Source organism: Monodelphis domestica, chromosome 1 (assembly GCF_027887165.1).
Source record: "Monodelphis domestica isolate mMonDom1 chromosome 1, mMonDom1.pri, whole genome shotgun sequence".
Lineage (NCBI taxonomy): Eukaryota > Metazoa > Chordata > Mammalia > Didelphimorphia > Didelphidae > Monodelphis > Monodelphis domestica.
Window position 1 is genome coordinate 648,432,448 of NC_077227.1, and position 23,301 is coordinate 648,455,748.

General features: G+C 34.3%; 1 protein-coding gene across 2 annotated transcripts in view; it reads left to right on the forward strand.

Moving 5' to 3' along the window:
- PNPT1 (polyribonucleotide nucleotidyltransferase 1) overlaps positions 1-23,301 on the forward strand; it is a 66,037-nt gene that overhangs the window by 24,784 nt on the left and 17,952 nt on the right. For both annotated transcript variants that reach the window (XM_001382127.4, XM_007476807.2), the window contains 13 exons: positions 1,542-1,728; positions 3,742-3,793; positions 4,717-4,774; positions 6,460-6,556; positions 6,965-7,067; positions 13,911-13,981; positions 17,943-17,979; positions 18,642-18,708; positions 18,790-18,879; positions 20,322-20,375; positions 21,743-21,852; positions 22,298-22,369; positions 22,465-22,528. In XM_001382127.4, coding sequence (XP_001382164.1) covers positions 1,542-1,728; positions 3,742-3,793; positions 4,717-4,774; positions 6,460-6,556; positions 6,965-7,067; positions 13,911-13,981; positions 17,943-17,979; positions 18,642-18,708; positions 18,790-18,879; positions 20,322-20,375; positions 21,743-21,852; positions 22,298-22,369; positions 22,465-22,528 — 1,062 coding nt within the window. The remainder of the gene's footprint in view (positions 1-1,541; positions 1,729-3,741; positions 3,794-4,716; positions 4,775-6,459; positions 6,557-6,964; positions 7,068-13,910; positions 13,982-17,942; positions 17,980-18,641; positions 18,709-18,789; positions 18,880-20,321; positions 20,376-21,742; positions 21,853-22,297; positions 22,370-22,464; positions 22,529-23,301) is intronic.

A 23,301-nucleotide genomic window follows, 5' to 3' on the forward strand; every position in this document is an offset into this window, starting at 1 on the left:
AACTTGTTGTAGTTTCTTTTCCACACTATTATCTTTGATGTCCTTGGTGTGAAGGTTAAATTATATATCTTCACATTGGTCATATGCTTATAAGTCAATCTCTGGGTCAGAGGGTGTATACATTTTAGTCAATTTTCTGACATAATGCTTAGCTCTCCCTTTTTTATTGTTTTTCTAAGATTAAAAGGGGAAAAAAATAAAAGATTCAGAAATCCCTTCTTCCTTGCCTATTATTAAAAAGAAAGTTAAAGCTTATCCTTGCTAATAGGAAGAAAAAGAATAGCAACAGAAAAAAATTAACATTAGAGAGTGGTCAAAAGTAAAATTGAGTGAGTCCTAGAGTGATTCACATTAATTTTAAGTAGATCATTTTCATTTGAAATCAGTCTATCTATATATTATAATTTGCATAATCTCTCTTTTCCTAGATATAATGTTTTATTTTGTGGAATTTTTTATTAGGAGCTTTCTTTAAAAGAGAAAATAAACCTATAAACAAAAAAATTCGATAGTAGAGAAAGTATATTACAAAAGGCTAGCTGATTTGAAATAAGATTAGGCTTCTCTGTCCCTATGCAATAGATATACAAGGATGTGAAACCAAATAAGTTGGCAATTCAAATTAAATATCTTTTAAGATATTTATACTAAACTTTATCTTATGCTTACCTTCTTTAATTCCCTATCTAGTTTCATTTTCTAGGAAATTTCCAGTTGGAATTTAATTCAAATATGAGGACCTTTTGTGTAGCATACCAAGCATATTAATATCTTGAGAGTATTATTGGTGTATTGATATTGTGTCTTATGTGTTCATATACCAGACTCATGGTCATGTTACTTATTGATTATTCTATTTCCAAATCTTCAGTCCAAAGGACAAAAGAATTCCTAAGCAGGACATTATTTGCCACAGGGTCCTAGCTCCCACCTTGTTAGACCACATTCCTTACCAAGTCACATGTTTGATTAACCTCCTCCTCTTTGATTACATGATTGTCAATTGAGCCAATGTTAAAGCCTATGCCATTCCACATGTTCATTAGCTACCTCCCACTCCACATTCCTAAACTCTCTAATAAAAGTTTGAGGGCACATGTAGAGCCCTCTCTCAATTCCATCAGAGAGGCAAGCACAATGGAGCCCATATTTTTTTAACTCCCTGTCTGAGTATTTATTCCTTTGCCTGTCTTTCTCTGTCTCTCTCAATTTCTCTTTCTCTCCTCTATCCATTTTCCCTCAGTTTCCAATCTCCTCCTCAGGTGTCCACCCATGAAAATATTAATATGTAGCTGAAGGAGGTTATATTCTGATTTATCCACACTTTGCTAATAATTTAAAATCTGAAACTATTGACTTTGCTTAAAGAAAAGAATCAGAAAAGATTTAGTATTTGGAACTAAAGGCAATTGTTATATATTAAATTTTTGTTAGATTATGGTTCAAGAAGTGTATATTAATTTTTTATTACACTTATTTTAAAACTAAATAACAGTAGTAATTAATGGAAATTGGCTCCTTTTTTGTTTCTTTTTAAATAGTGATGTTGGAAGCTGCTGCAGAAAATGTATTACAACAGGACTTTTGTCATGCCATCAAAGTTGGGATGAAGCACAACCAACAGATAATCCAGGGAATACAAAAATTGATGAAAGAGTCTGGTAGAGTTAAAAGGACCCCTCAAAAGCTATTTTCTGCACCTCCAGAGATGGTGAAATTTGTCAATAAGTAAGTACACTATTTATACACTACAAGTTGTGGAATTAGTGCCAAATTTATTATCTTTTTGGAAAAAAAGCTTTCTGTAGAAACTTGTGTTTATACTTGTACAATCTTGCTCCTTAACTAAAATTATTCTGTTCTAACAGTCATTGTCATAAATTGTTCAGTTATGTCTGACTCTTCATGACCTTATTTGAAATTTTCTTAACAAAAAATTGGCATATTTTGCCATTTCCTTCTTTGGTTCATTTTACAGATGAGGAAACTAAAGCAAATAGGGTTAAGTGACTTGCCCAAGGTGACACAGCTATTAATTGTCTGAAGCCCAATTTGAATTAGGTCTTCTTAACTCCAGGCACAATGCTCTATCCACTATACCACCCAGCTACCCTTTGTCCTAATGTCATAAATATCTGCTTTCAATCATAACAACAAAAACATTTTTAAAGGACAATCTCACATAGTCTGCACTCTGCCTCCCACTGTTCTTTTTCTTACACATACCACTACACATGGAGTTCCTGCAGAGGAGTGAATGTATATTAGTAGAACTCAGTAGAGCTCTGATTTCTGTGTTCCTCACTTGCCTGGCTCAATGAATAGAGAATGTTTCCCCAAATGCATTTCAACTTTCAAAAAGAATAAGAAGAGGATAGTATACAGCTGCCTATTTGTTCAGAGATGTACAAGTTGGATACTTATGACATGTGTTTCTTTTAATTAGTATGGGAGTGCAGATCTGTTGTGCCTCAAACAGTGGGTGCTTAATAAATGTGAATTGAATTTAACTGAATGAAAGTATGTTTTTATGTTAGTAATGCTTTTTAATGTATCTAAGGAAAGAAAATTATCAAAGAGGTTGATTTCACCAACTTAATAACAAGATACATTATTATTTAGTCATTTGCAGTCAAATGCAAAGTATAACTATAATAAATGCTTGACTAAGGACTTGACTGGAACAACTCACTAGATTTATTTGCATTATTTTACATATGATCAATCACTTGGGAATAGCCTAAAATGACCACTCAGCTAAGACAGTGAATGTAAAACACTTTACAAAACTTAAAAGTGGCAGCTGTCATAATCCAGTCTTCATATCAGTTTAAATGTTATGGTCTTGTTCCCTTTTGGTGGATAGGGGGTATATAAATAAAGTATAGCTTTCATTTTTCTATTTATCAGTTCTTTATCTGGAGATGAACATTCACAAGTTATTCTTCAAATATTAATTCTTTAACTGTATATAATGTTCCCTTGGTCCTACTAATTTCACTTCATTATTTAGTGTAGATCCTTCCAAGTGTTTTTTTTTTTATTAACCTGCTCGTTGTTTCTTACAATGCAGTAGTATTCCATCTCAGTCACTAATGGAAATCCCCTCAGTTTTCAGTTCTTGGCCACCACAATGAGAGCTGTTTAAAATATTTCAGAATATATAGGTTCTCTTCCTTTTTCCCTAATCTCCTTGAGAATCAGACCCAGAGTACTGCCGAATCTACAGGTATACACAGTTTTATACCTGAGCATAATCCAAATTCTTCTCAAAAATGGCTGGATCAGTTTGCAATTCCACCAGCAATATTATTAATGTCCCCACTTTTCTGCATCCACTCCAACATTTGTCATTTAGTCCTTTTATCATTTTAGCCAATGTGATAGGAATTAGATATCTCAGAATTGTTTTCATTTGCCTTCCTTTAATCAGTAGTAATTTAGAGCATTTTTTTATATACCTATATATAGTTTGTTCTCTTTTTTAAAAACATTTTTTCATATTCATCAGTTTTATATTTATTTATTCTGTCTTTGCATTTCAAGTACAATGTCAATTGATTTTCTTTTAAGAAAACAAAATCTGGCATTGGAGGTTTTACGGCCAATTCAGTATTTCCTTTAAGATTGAATCAGTATTTGAAAAAATGACTTTTAAATTAAAAATATAGAGAGAGAATAAAATACCAGGTAATGTTTACAAATGTTATAACTTATATATGTTTCTAATCCTTAAAATAGGCATGCCATGGAAAGAATCTACGCTGTTTTTACAGATTATAATCATGACAAAGTAAGTATACTTGAAATATTTCTTAATATTGTATATAAGAGTTTTGAGGATTCCTACATTGTATATCATTTAGTAGAATTTGAGAATTTTGCTGGGATTTTTTTGAACTCTTACCTTCTACTTAGTATCAGTTCTAAGATAAGAGCAGCAAAGCCCAGGCAATTCAGGTTAAGTGACTTGCCCAGGGTCACACAACTAGGGAAATATCTGAGGCCAAATTTGAAACCAAGTCCTCTCAATTCTAGGCCTGGCTCTCTGTCCCTGGTGCTACCTAGCTGCTCCTTGCTTCTGTTTTCATGAAATATATATAATAATGTTCTGGGCATCTGGCTATCCTCTATGCCCTGACCTCACTGGTTTCCTTTTTGTTAGTCAGTCAGTCAGCAGTCATCAAGCAAGTTCCACTATATGCCAGGTACTCTGCTAAGTCCCAACCTTTCCTGGAAGCCTTCCCCAACCTCTTTGAATTACAATAACATTTATTATTTATCATATATACATACACATATATATATCTTCCTTTATATTTGCACATTGCCTCCCTCATTCGTTTGTTATTTCCTTGAGAGTAGGGACTATCTTTTGCCTCCTTTTGTACCCATACTGCTTAGCACAGTACTTGAGACCTAGTAGCCACTTAATAAATGTTTCTTGATCAATTGATTGAAATATCTTAAAACTTTCTTTTCTCTTGATGTTCTTTTATCCCATTTATGCATTTGTTAATATCTAGATATGTGTAAATGCTTCTGAGTATTTTGGTTTTCTTTGTAAGCCACTAATCTTTGAAATAAGATTCCCATTATTGAATCCCAGAATTCTGTACACACTTCAGAATTTGGTCATAGTTGTAGAGCATCATAAAAATATTTGTTATATTACTAGTAATTATAGTTCATATTTACAACTGTAACTTCTTTTAGGTTTCCAGAGATGATGCTATAAACAAGATAAGATTAGATATTGAGGAACTCATAAAAGGTACTCTGCTATTTTTATTAAGGGTTTTGATTTATTTTGGTAACAGTGAAATTTTATAATTATTTCAACATTGCTAACCTTTTATTTGCATAAAGCAGGTAATTCTATGTTTTATAATTTGGAAGTTCCACGTACATTATTTAGTATTATTTTCTTAGGCACTTTCCCTTGCCCCACATATCCAATCAATCATGTTTTCTTTATAATAGCTTCATAATAATGTTTATGTCTTCTCCCTCTGTCACCACTGTAATTCAGGCCCTCTCATAGCAGTAGCTTTCTGACTGTTCATCCCTTATATTTTGCTTCCCACTGTGAATCCCAAGTGAATCTTCCCAAGGCTTGTCTTTATTAATGTTACTTCATTTCTTAAAAACTCATTGGTGATTCCCTGGTCTATCAGATAAAGACTTAAACTCCAGGCCTGGCCTTCAAAGCCTCTACAGACTGGCTCCAATCTATCTTGTCATCCCTACTAAATTGTAAATACACTGAGAGCAGGAATTGTGTCTCATTTGCCTTTGTATCTGTATCTTTGTATCTGAATTTGTATTCCTGTCTATAGTAGTTACTTATCAGATATGGAATGAAGTATAAATTTGAGTTATACACAATGTTTGCTCCCTGTGTATATTTGTTCGTGAAAGGAATCTAAATTGTGCATTGTAATGTAAAATCTGTTGTGCCATTTGAGCATAAACTAAACTCAATATAAAATATTAAATTTTACCAGATTAACAAATATCTTATAGTTTAGTTTATTTGTTATTTTCAAAAGCTGCATAGCTGTTAGAATAATTTTTTCCATGTCTCTGTCTATCAGAATCAAGGCTGTCACCTATAATTACTATTGAAAAATTCTTAGAATCCTTTTATGTGACTTAAAAATTAATAAGAGTAAATTGATTTTGAATAAAGTTACCATATGTGTTATCTTTTATTCATAACATCTAAGGTCTTTACCCAAATTAAACACAAAAAGGTAAATATGCCAAAACATTACATTGGGGAAAACTTCTTACAGTCTTATTAATAAAGTTAATATTTGAAGTTTTTATATGATAGCTATTTGTGATTTATTTTATATTTGAACAAGTATTTCTGGGATATTATGTCAAGGTCTGCATTCAGTTTTATGTTATTTTCAGTTGATGAGGATTTAGGGATACTAACATAAAAGGAATTAATTGATTTCCTATTTACAGGTTAAGATAATGTTACTGAGGCAAAGAAGTAAGGATGATTACTTTTGATGTGATCAGTAGTACTTTTTCATAATGTGACTAAGTGGAATTTATTGGTGAGTGGCATAGCATAGGCAACCCTAAAACATCATTTTTTCAGCTTTAAAGTGTACAAGTGCCCAGAACAGCACATAGTACAGATGGGAACTAAGACATTTAGTAGTTTATAATTCACATATATTCCAGGTATGGGTAGAGTTATGAGCAAAGGTATGGAGAGAGGACAGAATAGAAATGACAGAGGGTGAGCAGTCTGGTCTTGTGGACAATACAATAGAGGGGAAATGATACTAATTAAAATTGAAACAAGGTTGGCATGGGAATTTCATCTTTAGAGGATACTTTTATAAGTTGGGAAAATGAAATCCAATTTTGAAAGTCTACCTATAGAACCCAGCCTTATGAAAAGATCTTTTCTTCTGATTTATCTTTCAAATGCAGAAAAATTTCCAGAGGCTGATCCATATGAAATAATAGAGTCCTTCAATGTAGTTTCAAAGGATGTTTTTAGAAGCATTGTCTTGAATGAATATAGAAGGTAAGTATGTCCTTTCCCTGAAAAATAAAGTGATATTTATTTTGCACTTGAAAAGTAGGAGAGTCATTAGAGCACTGGACCTGTTGTCAGGAATCCGGCCTCAGATGTTTAGCAGCTGTGTAACCCTAGCCCAGTTACTTAACCTCTGTCTTGGTTTTCTCATCTGTAAAATGTAGGTGATAATAGTACATACCTACCAGGGTTGTTGTAAGGATACAATGAGATAATATTTGTAAAATCTCTTTGTGAACCATAAACTTCTATATAAATGATAGGTGTTATTGTTTTATTATTATAAACTTACTGAAGGAGAGCATAGACAAAGGGAAAGGGAGAATGACATCTTGTATAAGTGTTACTTTTTCCTACTTTCACATGCTTTATATTTCATTTTGCTTATTATCATAGATGTGATGGAAGAGATTTGACATCACTTAGGGATATTAGTTGTGAAGTGGACATGTTCAGAACTCTTCATGGATCAGCACTGTTTCAGAGGGGCCAAACACAGGTAATATTTGCAAATCACTACGTACATCATGGCAGTTACCTCTCTATTCTCCTATTTTTCCATTGGTGTTTATTCCATAAACAGTATGAGCCTAGTGTAGGCAGCCCTGTATTGAAAGTCAGAAAATTTTATCTCTTCTATATGATAGCCATATGATTTCAGAAAAGTCACTGTGCCTTCTCTAGATCAGCTATAAAACAAGGGGGTTAAACTAGTGGTCTCTAAGAAGCCCAATTCCATGTCTAATATTCTATGGTGGTGGTGGTGATAGGGTTTTTTTTCTTTTCTTTTCTTTTCTATTTTTTCTTTTTTTTTAATGAAAGGATACCAGCTCTATGGCTTCATTGATACAGGGAACTCCTAGTGAGGAAACTTTCTCCCAGTGCAGTTCCCTATGTTGTGCAACTTATGGTATTAAAAGATTGTCTGACTATTCAGGTTAATAATTGTGAAAGTTTAGGAGTAATACATTACATATACTTTACATGTCCATAAGCTCCTCCATATTAAATCAACATGCATTTTGTTTTTTTTTCTTTTAATATTTTATTTTTTCCCAATCACGTATAAAAACATTTAACATTTTTTTTTATTTTGAGTTCCAATTCTCTCCCACTCTCCTCCTCCCCGTCCTTGAGACAAAAAGCAATTTGATATAGATTATTCACCAACCTACACTTTAATATTCATTGGCTTCAATGCAAAGATAAGAATAGGTGAGAAATATGTCATTTATCATGGGTCAGGAAAAAGGAATGAGAGAGGCCAAACAACTGAAGATTACAGAGAAGCCATACACTTTTTTTCATGTATGCTACTTTTTAAAAGAAAATTATTAGTAGGTGTAGGACATAATGAATATTGAGTAACATTACATGCAATGAAATTGATTTTATTTACATGTGCATTTTTTTTCCCATGCTTACATGATTTATATGGTCTCCCTCCCCTCTTTCCTCCCTCATCCCGGAATTGAAAAGCAATTCCACAGGGTTTTATATGTATTATCACTCACCATCTATTTCCATATTATTCATTTTTGTAATAGAGTAATCTTTTAAAACCAAAACCCCAAATTATATACCCATATAAACAAGTGATAAATCATATGTTTTCTTATGCATTTCTACTCCAACAGTTCTTTCTCTAGCTGTAGATAGCATTCTTTCTTATAAGACTCTCAGAATTCTCCTGGATCATTACATTGCTATTAGTAGCAAAGTCTATCACATTTGATCATCCTGTAATGTTTCAGTTACTGTGTATAATGTTCTCCTGGTTCTGCTTATTTCACTCCATATCAGTTCATATAGGTCTTTCCAGTTCTTAAAGACATCAACTGGTTCATCATTCCTTATAACAAAATAGTATTCCATCACCATCATATACCACAACTTGTTCAGCCATTCCCCAGTCGAGGGACATCCCCTCGTTTTCCAATTTCTTGCCACCACAAAAAGCACACCTATAAATATTTTTATTCAAACAGGTCCATCCCCATTTTTTTAAATCTCTTTGGAATACAAACCTAGTAGTGGTCTTGCTGCATCGAAGGGCATGCATTCTTTTAAAGCCCTTTGGACATAATTCCAAATTGCCTTCCAGAATGATTAAATCAGTTCACAACTCCACCAGCAATGCATTAGTGTCTCATTGTCACATTCCCTCCAACATTTATTATTTTCCTTTAATGTGATATTGGCCAATCTGCTGGGTGTAAGGTAGTACTTCAGAGTTGTTTTGATTTGCATTTCTCTTATCAGGAGGGATTTAGGACATTTTTTCACATGATTATTAGTAGTTTTGATTTTTTCATCTGAAAACTGTCTATTCATATCCTTTGACCATTAATCAATTGGGGAATGACTTTGGTTTCTTATAAATTTGACATAGTTCTTTATATATTTAAGAAACAAGACCTTTACTAGAGAAATTTGTTATAAAAAAATTTGCCCAGTTTGTTGCTTCCCTTCTAATCTTGGTTGCATTGGTTTTGTTTGTACAAAAACTTTAACTTATTACAATCAAAATTATTTTACATCTTATAATGTTATTTATCTCTTGTTTCGTCTTAAATTCTTCCCTTCTCCATAGATCTGACAGATATACTATTCTGCTTTCAGCTAATTTACTTATAATATCACTCTTTGTTTAAGTCATATACCTATTTTGAACTTATCTTGGTAAGGGTATGAGATGTTGACTTAAACCTAATTTTTGCCATACTCTTTTCCAATTTTCCCAGCAGTTTTTGTATAATAGTGAGCTCTTATCCCAAAAGCTGGGATCTTTGGGCTTATCAAACACTAGATTGCTGAGGTCTTTTACTCCTAGTCTATTCCATTGATCTACCCTTCTGTCTCTTAGCCACTACTAGATTGTTTTGATGATCATTGCTCTATAGTAGAGTTTAAGATCTGGTACTGCTAGGACACCATCCTTCATTTTTTTTTCATTAGTTCCTTTGATATTGTTGATCTTTTGTTCTTGCAGATGAATTTTGTTATTATTTTTTCTAGTTCTATAAAAGTTTTTTGGTAATTTGATAGGTATGGCCCTGAATAAGTAATTTAATTTAGATAGAATTGTCATTTTTAATATATTTGTTTGACCTACCCTTGAGCAGTTAATGTTTTTCCTTTAGTTTAGATCTAGTTTTATTTGTGTAAAAAGCATTTTGTGGTTGTGTTCATATAATTCCTGTGTTTGTCTCAGCAAATAGATTCCCAAATATTTTATATTTTCTAGAGTGATTTTGAATGGGGTTTCTCTTTCTAACTCTTGCTGCTGGTTTTTGTTGGAAATATGTAAAAATGCTGATGATTTATATGGGTTTATTTTGTATCCTGCAACTTTGCTAAAGCTATTGATTATTTCCACTAGCTTTATAGTTGATCTTCTAAGATTCTCTTAAGTGTACTATCCTATCATCTGCAAAGAGTAATAGTTTAATTTCCTCATTACCTACTTTCATTCCTTTGATTTCTTTTTCTTCTCTAATTGCTACAGCTAGCATTTCTAGTATGATATTAAATAATAGTGGTGATAATGGACATCCTGGCTTCATTCCTGATCTTATTGGGAAGACTTCTAACTTATCCCTCTTGCAGAAGATACTTGCTGATGTTTTTAAATAAATACTAATTATTATTTTGAGGAAAGGCTCTTTTATTCCTTCCTATGCTTACTAGTATTTTCAATAGAAATAGGTATTATATTTTGTCAGAGGCTTTTTATGCATCTATTGAAATAATTATGTGATTTCTTCTAGTTTAATTATTGATATGGTCAATTATACAAATGATTTTCCTAATATTAAACCAACCTCATGCTCCTGGTATAAATCCCACCCGGTCATAGTGAATAATCCTTGTGATTTATTGCTGTAATCTCTTTGCTACTATTTTATTTAAGATTTTTTGCATCTATGTTCATCAAGGAAATTGGTCTATATTTTTCTTTCTCTGTTTTTGGTCTTCCTCTCTTGGGCACCAGTACTATATTTATGTTATAAAAAGAATTTGGTGAGACTCCTTCTTTGCTTATTTTGTCAAATCGTTTGTATAGTATTGAGATTAGTAGGTCTTTAAATGTTTAATAGAATTCATTTGTGAATGAATCCATCTTGCCCTGGAGATTTTTGTCTGGGGAGTTCACTGATGGCATATTCAATTTTTTTCTTCCCCAAAATGAGATCATTTAAGTATTCTATTTCCTCTTTTGTTAAATCTAGGCAATTTATATTTTTGTGAATACTCATCCATTTCACCTAGATTGTCATATTTATTGTCATATAATTGGGCAAAATAGCTCCTAGTAATTGTCTTAATTTCCTCTTCATTAGAGAAGAAATCCTCTTTTCATTTTTGATATTGATAAATTGATTCTTCTTTTTTAAAATTAAATTAACCAATACTTTATTTTATTTGAGTTTTTTTTCCCTTAGAACCAGCTCCTAGTCTTATTTATTAGTTCAATAGTTCTTTTACTTTCAATTTTATTAATTTCTCTTTTGATTTTTTGGATTTCCAATTTAGTCTTTATCTAAAAACTTTTAACTTGTTCTTTTTTAGTTGCATGCCCAATTCATTGATCTCCTATTTTGTCAATATATGGGCTCAGGGATATAAATTTTACCCTGAATACTGCTTTTGCTGTATCCTATAAATTTAGATATAGTCTCCTCGTTGTCATTCTCTTAAATGAAATCAATGATTGTTTCTATGATTTGTTCTTTGACCCACCAGTTTTGAAGAATTAGATTATTTAGGTTACAATTAATTTGTAATTTGCCTCTCCATGAATTAATTTTAATTTTTATCACATTATGATCTGGAAAAGTTGCATTTAGTATTTCTACTTTTCTGCATTTGTTTGTGTTGTTTTTATGCCCTAGTACATGGTCAGTCTTTGTATATGTAAATTCTTTCAATCTCTTCTACAAGAGATATCAGGGCAGTTTTGATCATAACTTTCAGGCATTCCACTAATTCTTAATTTGTCTCTCCTGGATCTCTTTTCCAAGACATTTTTTTAAATGAGATATTTCATATTTTCTTCTATTTTTTTCATTCTTTTGATTTTGTCTTATTGTTTCTTGATGTCTGATGAAGTCATTAGATTCTATCTGCCCAATTCTCATTTTTAAAGATTGAATTTCTTCCATGATTTTTTGATCCTCCTTTCCCATTTGGTCTATTCCTCTTTTCATGTCACTGTTTTCCTCATTGAATTTTTTTTGCCTCTTTTTCAGGCAGGCCAATTCTTGTTTTATAAGATACTATTTTCCTCATTTGATATTTATGTCTCTTTTTCCAATTGGCCAGTTTTGCTTTATAAGTTATTGTTTTCTTTTTCCATTTTTCTTCAGCCTGTCTTACTTGATTTTTAAATTCCTTTTTGAGTTCTTCCAGAGCATAAGCCCAATTTCCAGTTTTGTTTTCTTTTTTGTTTTGTTTTTTAGGTTTTGCTTGTAGTTCCTTATATCCCATCATCCTTTGTTGGTTCTGCTCTCTGGTCTTTTTTCCCCACAGAAACTTTCCATAATTACCTTCTTTTTCTATTGTTTTCTCATTTTCTCATCCTTTGTTTTTATTGTTTATTTTTGCCTATGGGCTATAAACTCTCTCTCCTCTGCTGGTTTACTGGATTAGACTGGTTGAGGTAATCTACCCAGAGGTTAAATCTTCAATGTAGTCAGCCAAGAAGGTCCAAAGATACCCAGCCAGATAGACCCCTGGTCCTCCCTGCCAGCTGTGGTCAGGGCAAGGGACCTAAATGGGTGTGTCTGAGTGCTCCTCCACTAGTACAGCCTCTGTCCCGGGGTCCCAACATCAGTCTATACCTAATCATAGGTCCCAGTGTGGTGCTGGGGTGGGGGTGGAGGGAGGAGGGGGGGGGGAAGGCAGAATTCTCTTGTGTGCAGTTTTGTTTCTGGTCCCCCTAATCCTATGAAAATCAACTCTCTCCCTGTCTCTGCCTTCTCTCTCTCTCTCTCTCTCTCTCTCTCTCTCTCTCTCTCTCTCTCTCTCTCTCTCTCTCTCTCTCTCTCTCTCTCTATCTCTCTATCTCTCTCTCTCTCTCTCTCCCCCTCCCCTCCTTCCCTCCCTCCCTCCCTCCCTCCTTCCTTTTCAAGCTAGATTCAGTAGGAGAGGCCTGTGACTCCATTTTGTTATTGGTTTGGGTTCCTGTCTTTTTGAACCACTTTTTAAAGATTGGTATAGAAGGATAGTCAGAGTGGTTTCAGCTTTTCCTGCTACTACCTTGCCATCTTGACTCTGCCCCTGTGTAAATGTGTGTGTGTGTGTGTGTGTGTGTGTATGTGTGTGTGTTTTTAATGAACTTTTGATTTCACTAGTATTATTAGTGAGGAAACTCCCTCCACCAGTGCCAGTTGGCACCATTTCTTTTTTTTTTTAACCCTTATTAGAAGCAATACCATATATTTATTTCAAGGCAGAAGTGTGCAGTAAGGGCTAGGCATTGAGAGTTAATGTCCAGGGTTATACAGCTAGGATGTATCTGAGACCACATTTGAACACAGGGCCTCCCATATCTAGGCCTGGCTCTCATTCCACCAAGCCATCTAGCAACTTACATTTCTACAACTTACAGACTAAGAAACTTCATCAGCCACTGAGACACCCAGAGTTTTCTGCACTAAGGCTCTCTCCTTGCACCATACTGCCTCAAAATTAATTATATTTTGAGAGACACAAAAGGACTCCTTATGCATATGAGAATCATAACTAAATTAGCTGCCTATGTAGAATCGTTGAAGTCAAGGCAACAAGTATTTAGTAAGTGCTTACCATGGACTAGGAACTGTGAGAAGATACAAAGAAAGGCTCCTCCAGGAGCTCACAGTGATAGAATATATAAAGGTAATCAAGAAGTTATCTCAGAGAGAAGTAGGGAGAGGAGAGAAGGCAACAGGTAACACCTCTCACAGAAGATAAGCTGTATCTTAAGGGAAACACAGATATAGGGTTATTGGATTTAATGCTAGAAGAAATCTGAGTGATAATTGAGTTTGTTTCCATCATTTAGTGCATTAGGAAACAGACTTGGAGAGGTTAAGTGATTTTCCCCATGGTTGCACTTTGTATGTTCCTTATCCTCTTCCCCCCATAACTAGAAGAGTGCCTTAACATAGAAGATGCTCAAGTAATATTTGTTGACTGTATTAGCAATTTTGTTATGTGTACATATGATAGTAGAAAACTTTGTAGAGTTACTTACACACAGAATGTATCCTCCAATTGCTTACTGTGCTTCTCAAATATTTTTCATTCTGTGTACTTAGTATATCAATATAAGAATCATGTGTTTGGTTTTTTTTAGGTACTTTGTACTGTTACATTTGATTCTTTAGAATCCAGTCTGAAATCTGATCCTATTACAACTGCTATTAGGTAAGTTGGAAAATGGGGGAGGCATTGCTTTGTGTTGTTTCTGATTAAAGTATATAAAGTATTCAATAGAGCTTGCCCTTAATATAAAAGACACTATTTAAAATTTTTACTATCTCTGTTTACCTTATAGCAATCATAATCATATATCTTTCCTTTTTTTCCCCATGCCTTACATCCTCACCTTAAGCTGTACTTCCTCCATCTCTGAGTATTTTGTCAGAACATTATCTATACTGGCTATCCTTTCCTTCATTCCTAGTCTAGACCCTTTAGTGAAAATTCTGTATTATCCTCTACTCTCATGATTGCTTATCCTGTTGCCTTGTCACATCCTAATCCTGTAATATTCCTGCCATCTATCTTTTCCACTCCTTGGGTGCTATTGAATGGAACTGGGAAAAGTTATAGTAACTCTTCTAACTAGATCACTACAAATTTATGTAATCTACTTTCACCTGGGCCCTTAGTGCAGCAAGGCAATCCTTTTTCTCCTTCGTAATTGATTTTCTCTCTTACTCCTTATAAGTTTTTCCAAAGTTCTCATCTCTCCTTAAGCCTCACATAGTATTCTTCTCCCCGCCCTCTCAACTGAGGTTCTTGCTTCATATTTTACTAAGAAAATTGAATATATTTGTTGCAAGTTCCCTCTCTTTGATTCTCCTATGTCACAACCCCTTTATGTCATCTCCCACAATTCTTCCTTTATCGTACTAATGAAGAGTTGATTTTCTTTCAACAAAACTAACTCCTCTATATCCTTTAATCTCATCTTTTTATGCATATTTCCCCCCACTATCATCTACTCTCTCTAATCTTCAGTGTCTCCCTATTTTCTGTTTCCTTCCCTGCTGCCTACAACCTCTCTTCTAACTCTTCTAAACCCCCTATAATCTGACTTCCAAACTCATCACTCAACTGAAACTCCTCACAGAATTACTAGTTATCTGCAAATTGCCACATCAATCCTCATCCTTTAATCTCTCAGAGTGCTAATTATCCTCTCTTCCTGGATCTCTCTCTGTAGGGTTTGTTTTTTTTTTGACAGACCTTTCTCCTAGTTCTCCATAGGTCTTTCTCACTACTTCTCAGACTTTCTTGCTCATTCATTGTCCAAACCATGCCTATCCATACTATTTTTAAAAAAAATTTTAGAAATAAGATATGCACATTATATTTATTAAATTAACAAATTAGAGATGATATATACACATTATATACACATTATTACAATGTTTAATATACACATATTCTAATAAATCTATATTTAAAACCCACATAGCCCCCTTGTGTATAGAGATCATGAAGTAAAGGCAGTATTGGGCAAGTTTTCTTTTTAAATAAACTTAAAAACATGTTGAGAAGCTCACCAAGGCAGGAGGAAATGAGAAATGGGGGAATAAAGTATAAAAAGACTGAAAAGGTAGAAAGGGCCTAAGTTATGAAAAACTTTAAAAGCCAAACAGAATTTTATATTTGATCTAAAGGTAATGGGGAGCCCCACAAGTTCACTGAACAGGGGGAATGGCATGTTCAGACTTATGTTTTAGGAAGATTACTCTGATAGCTGAGTATAGCAGCGATAGTGCAGGCATTAGATAATGAGAGCCTATACCAGGGCGGTAGCAGTGTTAAAGGAGAGAAAGGTATAATGGGAGAAATGTTATGAAGGTTGAATCAACAGAACTTGGCAACTGATTGAATATGGAGTGTGAGGAATAAGAAGGAATCAAGGATGACACTGAGATTTCAAGCCTGAGTGATTAGGACAGTGATGGTGCCCTTGACAGTAATAGAAAGGTTGGGAAGAAGAGAACATTTTGGGGAGAAAGAAAATTAATTCAGTTTGGAACATATTGAGTTTAAGATTGTGAAATATCCAGCTGAAGAGGCCAATGAAAGTTGGATATATGGAAGTGAAGATCAGGAGATAAGTTGAAGCTGGACAGATAGATCTGAGAATTATTAGCATAAAGATGATAATTGAATCCATGAAGAGAAGAGGGTCCAGCACAGAGTCTTGGGATACCCACACTGAAGAAGCAAATATCCAGCAAAAGAAACTAAGGAGGGGGCAACTGGGTGGCTCAGTGGATTGAGAGTCAGGTCTAAAGACAGGAGGTCCTAGGTTCAAATCTGGCCTCAGACACTTCCTAGCTGTGTGACCCTGGGCAAGTCACTTAACCCTCATTGCCTAGCCCTTACCACTCTTCTACCTTAGAACCAATACAGTATTGATTCTAAGTCAGAAGGTAGGGGTTTTTAAAAAGAGAGAGAGAGAGCCTAAGGAATGATCAGGCAGGTAAGAGGAGAATCAGGAGAGAGCAATGTCATGAAAATCCAGAAAAAATAGAGGATCAAAGGACAGAAGGTGATAAACTAATAAACAAGGATGAGGAAAAAGTAATGGTCATTAGATTTAGCATTTTAAAAATTATTGATAACTTTGGAGAGGACAGTTACAGTTGAATGATGAGATCAGAAACCATATTACAAAGAGTTCAGACAAAACTGGGAAGGAAATCATGGCACCAGTCATAGGTGACTTTATCAAGGAGTTTAACCACAAAAGGAAGAGAGAGATAGGAAAATAGCTAGTAAGGATAGATCTACAAAATGAGGGTTTTTCAAGGATGGGGAGACATATGTAATGTTTGTCAGCCACAGGGAAACATCCAGAGAAAAGAAGAGATTGAAGAGTGATAGAGTAGGGAGATTGAGGCAGCTAGAAAGCAGTGGACCGAAGATATGAATTCCAAGTCTGTCCTCACATACTTACTAGTTGTATTACCCTAGGCAAGTCACTTTAGCTTCTATTTGCATCAGTTTCTTCCTCTATAAAGTGGAAATAATAACCTACTTACCTCATAGGACTGTTGTGACAGTCAAATGACATAATTATTATCAAATGACCTAAAGCCTGGTATGTAGTAGGCACTGGTACAAATACTTATTTAATTGCCCCTCCATCCTCTCCCCACGCCCCACGCCCCATCCCCCAATTGTGAGATTTGGAGGAGGGAAAACCACTGAGAGCTAAGGGATGAAAAAGTTTGAAGATTTCACTGTGGCAAGTGGTGTGGTTTAGTGAATTTATTAGAGAAAAGTAAAAGGATTACCTGGCCCAGTGAGGACCAAGTTTAAGTTATGAAACATATATTTGTAGTTTAAGCAGTCAGCACAATACTATATTTTTCTCCAACTTCATTCAGTAGCTTTCAACTAAGACAAAGGCCACAGATAGTTGGAATAATCCATGCTTGGGACTTGTCAGGGTATGTCAGAATTCTTGACTCTAGAAGCAAAGTGCTTTGTGGTTGATGGCAAGGTCATAGGTATGACCGTCTATGTGCATAGCTAAAATGGGTGAAAAGGTAGGGCATGAGTAATGAGTACATTGAGGAATTGGAAGGTTAGGTTATGTGAAAGAGTGTCATATGTTTGCTAAAGGCCCCTAGTATGAGTGCAGGAGTTGGAGAAAACAGAAAAACTATGATCTAAGCACTGAACTCTGAAGAAGAAAGGAGTCTCCTTGTGGCCAATAAATAATAACTATAAGAATCATCCAAGGGCGATAAATATTGAAAGAATCTCAAGGAAGGAGAGGTTACTGAGTGATGGTGGTAGAAGAGGGTCTGGAAGTAGCACTGGGAAGCAAAAGGTGAGAAGGAACTAGTGAATCTCAGAGTATGCGTGAAAGTCCAACCTGTACTGGAAAGGGTGACTAGGGAAGCTATATCATCAGAAGGGAGCCAGATCTCAGTGAGAGTCAGAAGATCTAGGAAGTGAGAAAGCATGAAGTCTAAGATGAAACCATGGAACAAGTTCCCCAGAGAATACTCTGTGAGGGGTGGGTAGATCTAAAATGGGAATTAGTGTAGAATTAAGGAAGATGGGTATAACAGGGTAAAACAAGTGTATTCACATCTTACAACTTTTTAAAGATTATGTTTTTAATTTTTAGTGGAATAAAAGAGAAAAATTTCATGCTTCATTATGAGGTAAGGATAATTCTTTAATTTTAAAGTCTTATTACATATTTTAGAAATATAAACAGGATAGTAGCATTGTAATCTCAATCTACCTATTTTGCTTCAGAAACAAAATTGGAGATATGAATAGCAGATACAATGTTCCTCAAACATTGTTTTAGGACTGGACAGCAGCTAGGTGGCTCAATGGATTGAGAGTCAGGCCTAGACGCTAAGAGATTCTATGTTCAAATTTGGCCTCAGAGACTTCCTAGCAATGTGACCCTGGGCAAGTCACTTAACCCCCATTGCCCAGCCTTTAACTTTCTTCTGCCTTAGAACCAATACATGGTATTGATGCTAAGACTGAAGGCAAGGGTTGTTTTTATTTTTTTATTTTTTCAAGCAAACACAAGAAGATCAGTTCCTACCATGGATAATTAGGAGAAGACTGGTTATTTAAAATAACTGAATTGGCAAAACATGTTCACCTTTACAGTAAGCTCCTCCTATGAGACACTTAAATATGAGATTACTATTCAGTGGGCCAAGCAGCGAAAAGACTTAGGTACTCAGAACTGAGGAACTCTCTATGAATTTTTTACTTAGTGTATTTATTCAGTGCTTGCTTTATTAAAGTGAAAAGTATACAAACATTAAATTACTCAGTTTTGTGTGTTTCTTTTTTAAAGTTTCCTCCTTATGCAACCAATGAAACTGGCAAAGTTACTGGTGTGAATAGAAGAGAACTTGGGCATGGTAAGAATACCGCATTTATGTATTGTTCCAAAAATATGTTAAATATCCCTTTTTCCTAATGTTTTATATTTTGTATTTTAGGTGCACTTGCTGAAAAATCTTTGTATCCAGTTATTCCCAAAGATTTTCCTTTTACTATAAGAGTTACATCTGAAGTTCTTGAGTCAAATGGTATTCTGATCTTTCTTTTATTTCTTAGTGGAAAAGACTGAGTTTATCTCTTATATTCTCTGTTTAGTGTACTAACATTTCTATTCCACTAGCAAAATATAAGTTTTTATTGGGAAGATTTAAGTAAATATTCATTCTGATTTTTCTATACTGGCTAAGTAATTGCCAGGAGAAATATATAAGTTGTGTCCTTTAATGGTTGTTCCTATTGTAATCAATCAGTATCCCCCCCAGGGAGTGAACCTAAGAAGGTCAGGACTGGTGTTGTAAAGGTTAAAATTAGGTTGAGACTGAATGTAATTATTTGGTTGCCAAGGATTTTATTTATAAAATCCTAAATGAAAAACACTCAAGTCAGAATGGAGTTTTATGGTGATTTAATTACAACAGGAGGAAGAAATTAAGAGAGAGAGGGAGAGAGGGAAAGGAATTACCTCAAAACCGCTCTGGCTCAAGCTGAGCCTGGCGGGAGTTTAAGGCCTTGGAGAGCCAAGGGAAAGAAGGGAGTCAGTCCTGATCACTCACATGACCGATCTGAAGGAAAGCTGTCTGCAGGGCTCCTCCAAGTTCGAGCTCCAGGATCGAACTGGTGTCTAGCCCTCTCCACAGGGAGTCACGAGAAGTCCAAAGGCAATTCTCTACCTCACTTCCTGCATCTCACATGTGCCAATGGTGGCTCAAGCTTGGCTTAATACAGCCCAGAGGGGCAGTCAGTTGTTTCTGATTTGTCATTTGCTAGCACATGCCCATGTAGTGTGGGTGTGCACATTCCTGGGTGCTAGATCAAGCAAGATGGAGAAAATCTAAAAATCACAGTGTTTACCTAAAGGGGAGATAGGAGTCCTGTCATGTCAGAATAGGGGTAGTGAGAATACAGAAAGATAGGCCAAGTAGGAAAGATCTGTTGGTTGGCAAAGGCCAATCACAAAAATAAAATAACTCTAAGGAGTTTTGCTAAGACAATATAAGGTGAGGAGGTCTTGAGATTCTTCTGTTTAAGGGTCTGTTTTTCAAAAACTTTGGAGTCAAAGGTGGGCATCCCAAAATATGAATGACAGAATTAATGTCTGATCCTGGACAGTCTGTTTGTTTTCTTCTCTCTTTTAATTATGTGGTAAGGTGGGTGGACCAGAGTCAGCAAAGCTGTTTACTGCTCCCACGATGTTAAAGCCTCAAAGACATTGCTAGTTCCTAGGTTGAGCCTGGGGCATATGTAGAAGTTTCAGACCTTCCTGTTGATTCTGAAAACCATTTTAATTCTTGTTAGACTTCAAAACTAGGAAAGTCAGCCTTGGCCAAGGAGAGTTTTGGTTGTATTTGGTTGTTTCCAAATTGTTTTAAATAATCAATAATAAGTATTCAACAGTAAACATTTTGGACAAATTTGTGATTTAAAATGAACAGTTTTTATACATTTTTAGCTTAAATTTTTCTTCCTGCAGGTTCCTCTTCTATGGCATCTGCATGTGGTGGAAGTTTAGCATTAATGGATGCAGGTAAAAAAACTGATTTTAATACCGTATTTGGCATTTTTTAGTTACTTAATAAGAATGAAAAAAATAATATAAAGTTTCTTTTAAACTAGGCTTAGAATGTCTTAAATTTTTAATCATTTTTGAGTAAACCACCCAATTATATTCATATGTTCTGTTATTTTTAATGCAATTAAATAGTTTATTCCAAATTCCAGTGTGTGTACATTTTGTCTTTTCTAATAGAAGGTAAGCTCTTTGAGGAAAAGAATTGTTTCTTTTTTCTTATATCTGTATTCACTATATCCAAGCATAGTGCATAGTAGGGGCTTAATAAATACTTATTGATATCTTTATTTCTTTTTCTTCACTGTTCTTGTGATTTCATCATTGTAGAATACTTGCAAATATAGATAAGCTCTTCTTCTACAACAGTATATAATCTTAGAATGTCTCAGAGACAGAACTTAATCCATGTCATGATACAAAAGTCAGTCTTCTATCTACTAATGCCCTCCTGTGTGTACATGTATGTATATACTTAATAAAATATGTATGTTATGCATAAAAATGTAATATATAGTCCATATATATACATATACATATAATCCCTTCTATATATGTATTTCCCATATATTTATCTTTTTATATATAAGAATTTAGAATAAACTACCTAATCATATTTAAAATAATATACATATGTGATAAAGAATAAATTATATTATGATAGTATATTTTTCTTTAGATGGTGTATAAATACATAGGCATATTTCAGCATTTATTTCCCTTAATTTTCTTGAACCATTTAAAATAGGGGTTCTTAGCCTTTTTATGTCATGAATTCCTTTGGCTATTTGTTGAAGCCTATGAAGACTTCCTCAGAATTTAAATTCATAAAATACATGGAATTACAAAGGAAACTTAATTCTATTAAAATGCAGTTATCCAAATAAGGAGGGAAAGTTCATGTTCCCCAGGTTAAGAACCCCTGGCTTAAAAGAAACTCTTTAATTTACATGGATAGATACAGAGGGTAAGAAAGCAAATAATGTAAAATGGATAAAGAGGAGGACTTGGAATCAAAAAAACCTAAAGTTCAGTCCTGCCTCTGACTCGCACTGGTGTGCAGCTAGTTTCTGATGGATAAGGCCCTTAACCTCTCAAAGTACCTCATGCAAACCCCTAAGACCAAGTTGCAGAGCTAGTGCTGATCTGCATTACTAAAAGTGGTTTCCTTAATGAAATCAGAGGTCCACCTATTTCCATTCTAATACCATATGTTCACCAACTACTCCTCTGAAACCTTGTTTCATCTAATACTGTGTTTCCATGGAATCACTGTTTGTTTATAGATACACATACATATTTGTGGATTCTCTTTTTAATTGTAGGAGTTCCAATTTCATCTGCTGTTGCAGGTGTGGCAATAGGACTAATTGCCAAAAATAGTTCTAATAAAGAAGGTGAAATTGAAGATTATCGTTTGTTGACGGATATCCTGGCAAGTATATGAAGCTTCTGAAAATATTTAGTGTTATTGGTGAAGATTAAATATCTCTTACAAATGTCCAGACTATATTTAGGAAAATGTCAAAAAGTGTACCAAAGTACTTAAGACCTGCCTAGATTTTAAAAATTATACTAAAATTTTGTAGCATAAATTAAGAGTATAACACCTCATAATGGACTTATAAACAAGTAATAAGTTACAGGTTACAACTTTGAAAGGAGAGTGTAATTTTTAGAGTGGAAAATATATAGGTGAAGATATATGGAGTTAAAAGTTTCACCTCAATGCTTTTTTTTTTGGACACAACAGCTAATAAAGAAAAGGTAAAGGGGGCATATTTTCAGGATATTTTATGTCTAAAACTGCAATTTGAAACTCTTCTATGATGAATATGCTGTGAATTTTCTTTCAAAATAAAACTTTTAAAATTTTTAAGGGAATTGAAGATTACAATGGTGACATGGATTTCAAAATGGCTGGAACAAATAAGGGAATAACTGCATTACAGGTATCCTTAAAAACTAATTTTGGAAACATTTTTGCAAAGTAATGGATGTCATTTGATTCAACATTTATATAAATTTTCTGACTTCTTTATGTCAGGCTGACATCAAATTACCAGGAATACCAATAAAAATTGTAATGGAGGCTATTCAACAAGCTACAGGTAAAGTGGTATCCATAACTCTCTTTATGTAATCTATTCTTCAATTTTGAATTAGCTAATAGAAACTATATTGTGCAAACTCTTTATCAAAGAAACTCTTGCTCATATTTATTTAATGTTTTCATTTTAAATAATTTTTAGTTATATTCAGTTCTCACTTTATGCAAATTTATATTATACAAATTTGACTTTACCTAAAGAATTCTGAATGAAATCCTTATTCCAAAACAATCATATTTTTAAAAATAAAGTTTAAAAATAAATTTTTTAAATCTTATTTACTGTATAATACTGTACTCTTTGTCTGCTCCTTCCACTTTATTGTATAGTACTGTGCTCTCTCTGTCCACTTCATATTCTCCCTTCCCCCCCAAAGCCCACACCAGAAAAATAAAACTTTTTTTAAAAAACTTTCCAATTAAAAGCAAAACAGACCCATAGAGAGACTGATACCACCACTACAAGTGCCAGATCTGGGCAAGACTGTCTTCTGTTTGCCAATGCTCAGGACCAATGTCACTTATTCTTGCCTCTCCATCAGTGTTCCATCCCATGTGTCTGCCTCCTGTAGGTTCTTCCTCTTGGTTCTGGCTGGGCCCTCAAATGCCTGGCCAAGACCTCAGTATTCTTCCTCTACCTCTCACTTCTCTGGTCACCACATGTCCTTAAATACCACACCACCACCCTCCAGAGATATGTCTCCTTCCTACCTTCTTCCCTCCCTTCCCCATATCCATGGGCAAATTCATGTTACATAAAAATTGCTTTTCATG